This window comes from Carlito syrichta, unplaced genomic scaffold, assembly GCF_000164805.1.
Source record: "Carlito syrichta isolate Samal-C Ts95f unplaced genomic scaffold, Tarsius_syrichta-2.0.1 Scaffold62083, whole genome shotgun sequence".
Classification (NCBI taxonomy): domain Eukaryota; kingdom Metazoa; phylum Chordata; class Mammalia; order Primates; family Tarsiidae; genus Carlito; species Carlito syrichta.
Genome location: NW_007006179.1, coordinates 18,609 through 25,517, shown reverse-complemented (window position 1 = coordinate 25,517; position 6,909 = coordinate 18,609). Strand labels below are relative to the sequence as shown.

Below are 6,909 nucleotides of genomic sequence, written 5' to 3'. Positions count from 1 at the left end.
TATTGTGATCTGTAAATGTGACTGCACCAGAATAAAAATTAGGAAACCTGGGTCTGACCTGGTCCTGCCCATCCTTAGCTCCATGATGTTATACACATCATTTTGCTTATCTTGGTTCTGCCCAAGTTTAGGGCTATTGTGTGACTCAGATGAGAAAACATAAGTGATATGCAAAACAACCACAGAAATCAAACAAAACAAAGCATGATACAGGAGGCAATATAGTGAAGACTTTATTAGGAAGCAAATAGGCAATACTCTTTCCAGCCAAAGTAAGTCACAAGAATGATGAGTAGCTTGAAACAAAATGGTTGATATTTTTCATTGTGAAGATCTAATATGACAGTTATGAGTATTTTTGTTCTCTTTTCACAAAATTTCTTACCAGTTGAGGGCCCAAAATTCACCTGCACATAGACTGCTTATGTGCTTAATCCTGATTTGTACCCCATATCTTTACCAAAAACAACAACAACAACAACAAAAAACCATATAAAAAAGCAATGGTCACTTTGTCAAGACCAAGATCATGAGTCCAAGAACACTGTAGTGAAAACCACTGTATTCACGACCAGGCTCACAAATCTGTTGACAAGAAGATGACCGATGGTTTGGTGACAGCATGTGTGTTATCAGCAAAGAGAAGGGAGATAGTTTGCCATAGAAATGGGTATCTGGGTGTCTGATGATGGGAGGTTATTCTGTGCAGGCAGTGGGTCTGTGGTAAGTTGATCAGTAGCAGGAAGGTTAGCAGCAGCTGGACGTGCAGCAAGCAGGGCGGCAGCAGGGCTGGCAGCAGCTGGATCCGCAGCACTGGCCTAGGCAGTCAGGCAGACAGACACACGTAGGATGGTAGCAGGTTCTCCTGCAGTACACAGGGGCACAGCAGCTGGACTGGCAGCAGTTAGACCCACTGCAGGTTTGGCCACAACAGCTGGACTCAGCAGGTGGTCCTGCAGCAAGTTATTGGACAGCAAGTTGGACGGCAGCAAGGCTGGCAGCACCTGGACCTACAGCAAGTGGGCTGGCAGCAGGTGGTCACACAGGTTGGTCGGCAGCAGGAGGTCTGACAGCAGACTGGGCGGCAGCAAGGCTGGCAGCAGCTGGATCCACAGCTGTGGCCTAGACAACCAGGCAGGCAGACACATGTGGGGTGGTAGCAGGTTCTCCTGCAGTACACAGGGGTACAGCAGCTGGGCTGGCAGCAGTTAGACCCGCTGCAGGTTTGACCACAACAGCTGGACTCACAGCAGGTGGGCTGGCAGCAGGTGGTCCTGCAGCAGGTGGTTGGACAGCAAGTTGGGCGGCAGCAGGGCTGGCAGCAGCTGGACACACAGCAGGTGGGCTGGCAGCAGGGTGTGCTGCAGCAGGTGGTCACACAGGTGGGCTTCCAGCAGGCGGTCCTGCAACAGGTGGTTGGACAGCAAGTTGGGCGGCAGCAGGGCTGGCAGCAGCTGGACCCACAGTAGGTGGGCTGGATGCAGGTGGTCCTGCAGCAGGTGGTCCTGCAACAAGTGGGCTGGCAGCAAGGGGAGCAGCAGTGGGTCATGGTGTCAGGAGGGAGGGTGGACTTCTGTTCAGAGGTGAGTTTCCCAGATTCTGATGCCTCCTTCCAATCTGGCACTTTTATACATGGTACCCCCAAAATTTGGACCAATGAGCAGAACTTATTTTTGATATTGTTTTTGCTAATTTTTCTTGTCTACTGGGGAATGCCCCAAGGAGGAAGTTGTTCTTAAGAGTTGTGAATTTTCTTTGGATAATTGATGTTTGCTTTCCTGATTGACAGATAACCAAATCAGACCTATTTTCCTGAAATGAAAAATGAGTCATCATAGTCCACATCAGTTAAGCCCTAATCCTCATTTTTGAAGCTAAATATACAGTATTTGGTCATCTAACAAGTCCTGCATATCTTGGTGACAGGTCAGGACCATTGTCAGGGTCCATCTGTTTCCCCTTGGTGCTACTTCGGAAAGCACCTCTGAAGATAGCATGAGTTGTTGAGTCACGGTGATGAGTTAAAACCAAGTGTAGGGAGGCTTCTGGTATCTCCTGCAATGTAGAAGCTAGTGTAAGATTTGTCTTTCTGCTGTAAACAATGATGAAATCTAGCCGGGCTCGGTGGCTCAGCCTGTAATCTGCGCTTTGGGAGGCTGAGATGAGTGAATTGCCTAAGCCCGCGGGTTCGAGACCCGCCTGAGCAACTTGGCAGGACCTCATCTCTACAATAAATCAAAAATTAGCTGGGCGTGGTAGCGAGCGCCTGTAGTTCCAGCTACTTGGAAGGCCGAGGCGGAAGGATCGCCGGAGCCCAGCTGGTCGAGGCTGCAGTGGTTGGGAGCGGCCACTGCACTCTAGTCTGGGTGACAGAGTGAGACTCCAACTCAAAACAAAACAAAACAAAACAAAAAGATAATGAAATCTGAGTAAATATATAAAACAACGGTTTGTAGATATTGGATAGCAATCAAATTTGGGCTACGGCCCTTGAAGGGAAGAAACAAGAGAGGTGAGGCCCAATTCATCTCAGGTTTCTCACTTTGTATATTTAGCAAATTGACAGAAGGAATTGAGTCCATGTGCAGAGCAGAGAGAGACGGGTATCGAATGGGTGATTACAGTTCATTCTGTCAGTCTGAAATGTAATTTTTGATGTTTAAATTTTCTGAGTTTGATCTAGTTAAAATTATCAACCATAACTTTTAAACTAGCACTATTTTTGTCTTGTTTGGGTGAAATCTGTCTACTTCAACATCCAGAGTGTATTAACACAAATTTTCTAGTAAGGATTTTAAGTTTTTTTCCCTAATCTTCAAATTATTGATACACTGGAATTGATTTTTTGGGAGAGGGTTACATGATGAATGACTGGAACCCAAGTTTATCTTTTTGATGTAGATTATTTTTCCAGCCTTGATTATGGAACAATCTCTGCTTTAACGATGGATGTGTCCCCATTTTTATCCAGAATATTATTTATTTTTGTCTTCTCTTTATGTCTTGATTGATCTTGCCAGTGGTGTAGCAATTTTTAGTTTTGTTTTTTTTTAAGACACACATTTTGACTTTTTTGGCCTTCTCTATTGTAACTTTGTTAGCTATTTTATTAATTTAGACATTATGCTTTTTTGACTAGTTCTATTTTCCTTTTTCTTATTAACTAAGTTGAACATTTCACTTATTTTGAGGTTTTCTTCTTGTTTAGTATTAGTATTTAAGACTATAAATTTTGTTAAAGCACGGTGTATTGTAGCACTCCATTCGTTTGATGTGCAATATTTTTATTATAATCTAGTTACACATTATTTATTTTACATTATTAATTCTTCAGTTTTGATCTAAGTCAGTATGTCTTCTGCAATCTATCTTATCTACTGTGTAATTTAATGTCTGTATGTTCTATTATTTGTTTTGGGTCTAATATTACTCTTGGTTCTGTTTCTACTTCCTCCCCCCATTATATATTTTTATTTTATTAGCTTTTCATTTTGAAATAATTTCAGACTTATAAAAAGTTGCAAACATAGTACAATAAATTCCTATACTTTCCACTTGGATTCCTCAAATGTTAACATTTTACCATGTTTTCTTTAGCATTATTTTTCTGCATATATGTATGACTATTGCTGACTTTTCCTCAACTATTTAAGGATGAGTTGCAGGTACAATTTCTCTTTATTACCAAATAGCACTTTATCTCTAAATACTTCAGTATGTATTTATTTAATCACAAGCCTAATGATCAAACTAGAATATTAACACAGATGCAGGATATTATCTCTGCTTGTTTCTTATTCTTGTTTTCTTGTATCTGTTTATATTGTGAATAGCTTTCCAGGTATCATTACATGTTTTTATTCTGCTTAGTTAAAATTCAGTTGAAGACTTCCTGGCTTGGAAGATAGAGTGGACATACTTTTTTGTATTCTTCCTGCTAAGTCCAACTAAAAATTCTGGATGTTATATATAAAGCAAACACAAGTGGACTCTGAACATTGGAGAAAAGTCATGTAGGCTAGGAACCGCAGGATCTGTGAAATGATTAGGGTGGAGTTAATTCCTTGGGTTTTTTTCTACTGCATGAACTCTGGACTTGGAGCCCAAGAAGCCTGCAACTCTGAAACTCCATTGGATGCACACACACACACAAATTCCAATAATACCCTTCTCTCTCTGCCTAAAGGATAAGAAAAGAGGTGATTTAGCAGGAAGAAAAATGTTTTGTGATAACTACTCTGCTCTAGGAAGCTGTGACTTCACTACCAGCCACACCAGTAAAAGCAAAGTAGAGAGTCTATACTTCCACCCCCGAGAAGCTATTATGAGTTACCCTAACATCCCCACTGGGGTGGTGTCAGAGAAGGCCAAGTAAGACCCTGAAACTTCCATCTCCAGCCAGTAAATGACACTGCCTCTCCCCCAAACATAGAGTGTCAGTGGAGACTACATGGGAGCCAAAACACCCATGTCTGCTTGGCATTAGTGAGGAGCTTCCCCACCTTAAGTGTCAACACAGACTGAATACAAGAAAATGAGGTCATCCTACCCCCTAAATCTATGCTGGAACAATGTCAGTGAAAGCCAGCCAAAACAGAATGTGTATATAAGATCCAGAGTCTCGTTTTCATAATGCAATACAGATACGTCCAGGTACTAATAAAAATTACCCAATATACAAGAACCAGGAAAATCTATAACTGGATGAAAAAAAAAGGCAAACAATAAATCCAATGCTGAGAGGCCAGAGATGTTAGAATTATCTGACAAAGATTTTAAAGTAGTCATGATAGAAATATTTCAATGAGCAATTACAAATCCACTTTAAACAGATGAAAAAATAGGAAGTCTCAGCAAATAAATAGAAGCCATAGTGGCTAATCTACTTTCTAAATAAACTTTATTTTCAATCTAAAAAAAAAAGAAGCCATAGTGAAGAACTAAAATATATTTTGATGAAAATGTGATAACCAAAATAAAAAGTTCAATGGGTATCTCAGTTGCAGAATGAAGGAGATGCCAAAGAGAGTATTAGTGAACTAGAAGATAGAACAACAGAAATTACCAAACCTGAACAAGAGAGAAAATAAACTGAAAAAATTAACAGAGCTTAAGGGACCTGTGGGACTAAAACCAAAGATCTAAAATTCCTATCATCAGAATTCTAGAAAGAGAGGAGAAAAAAAAGGCAGAGATTGATTTAAAAAAAAAAGGACTAAAAATTATAGCTTAAAAAGTACTCGAAAAATTATAGCTTAAGATTTGGCAAAATACATAACCTACAAATTCAAGAAGGCGAGCAAATCCCAAACAGATATACTCAAAGAAATCTGAGCCACAAGACACACAGTAGCCAACATTTTTGAAAATAAAAGATAAAGAAGAAATTGCAAATGCCTTCAGAGAAAACAATACCTTACCTACAGGGGGAAACAGCTGAAATTACAGTGTATTTCTCATTTTAAACCATGGAAGCAAGAAGAAAGTGGCACAATATTTTTTTCAGTACTGTAAGAAAAGAACTATCAAGGCAGAATCTTTTATCTGGTGAAATCACACTTCAGGAATGAAGTTTTCTTAGGTGAAAGAAAATGAAGATAATTTGTTGCCAGCAGATTGACTCTGAAAGAGAGCTAAAGGAAGTTTTTAAAAGAGAATACCAATGATAAAACAAGGAATCTTGGAACATTAAAAAGGTGGTAAAATCACAACAAGCAAAAATATGGGTAAATATAGCAAAATTTCCTTCTCTTATGTTTTCTAAATTAGTGCTTTGACAGTTGAAATGAAAATTGTGACAATGAGTAGTTCTAAATTGTTGTAGAAGAAATTTAGAGCATTTATAAATGGACTAAGGCAAAGGGACATAAATAAAGGTAGGATTTCTATAATTCCATAGATCTTGTAAAAAGATCACACCAGTAGTGTGATAAGTTGTGTATCTATAATGTAACATCTACAGCAGCCAATAAAAAAACCAAAAAAGACATATACTAAAAAAATTATAGATAAATCAAAATAGCATTTTTTAAATGCTCAAGAAGCACACAGAAGGCAATAAAAAGAGAGACACAAAAAATAGAGCAAATGTAAAATAAAAATACAACGTGGCAGACTTATGTCCTAAGGTATGAATAATTGCATTCAATGTAAATGCTTTAAATACACAAACTAAAAAGCAGAATGGCAGAGTAGATTTAAAAAACATGGTTCTACTGACTATAAGAAACTCACTTTAAATATAATAATATAAACAGATTAAAACTAAAAAGATAAAACAAAATGTATCATGCAAACGTTAATCAAAGGAATGCAAGAGTGGCTATATTAATATCAGATAAAACTGATTTCAGGGCAAAGAAAATTACTAAAGACGAGGGAAACATAAAATGATGAGATGGGTCTATTTACCAAGAAGACATAGCAATCTTAAATGTATATGCCTCAAAGACATAGCTGCAAAATATGTGAAACAAAAACCTATAGAATTAAAAAGAGAAATAAACAAATCCACAATTAAACTTGGAGACTTTAACACCCTTCTCTCAACAGTTGATAGAGCAAGTGAGAAGAAAATCAAGGACACAGAAGAACTCAACAATACCAATAGCCAGCAGGGTCTAATCAACACTTATAGAACAGTCCATCAAACAACAGCAAAATACACATTCATTTCAAGTGCCTGTGGAACATATTACAAGACAGAGCATATCCTGGGTCATAAAACAATCTCAACGAAATTTTAAAAAGTTGAAATCATAGAGTATGATTTTCAACTACAATGAAATCAAACTAGAAATTAATAGTGGAAAGATAACAGGAAAATCTTCAAATGCTTGGAAACTAAACAACAAACTTCTAAATAAGACATAAGTTGAAAGGGAACACTCAAGGGAAATATTTAAAAGT

General features: G+C 38.4%; 1 protein-coding gene across 2 annotated transcripts; it reads right to left on the bottom strand.

Moving 5' to 3' along the window:
- Positions 1 to 747: 747 nt before the first annotated feature.
- Positions 748 to 1,549, bottom strand: LOC103252113 (keratin-associated protein 9-2-like). Of its 2 annotated transcripts, none has more exons than XM_008050726.2 (4): positions 1,486 to 1,549; positions 1,249 to 1,398; positions 1,005 to 1,077; positions 748 to 934 (listed from the first exon to the last, which is right to left on the bottom strand). In XM_008050726.2, exons 1-4 carry the CDS (start codon positions 1,547 to 1,549, stop codon positions 748 to 750), a joined length of 474 nt encoding a protein of 157 aa, XP_008048917.2. The 2 variants fall into 2 exon arrangements, with proteins under 2 accessions (XP_008048917.2, XP_021564262.1); XM_021708587.1 differs by having other exon boundaries at positions 1,501 to 1,549.
- Positions 1,550 to 6,909: the final 5,360 nt, after the last annotated feature.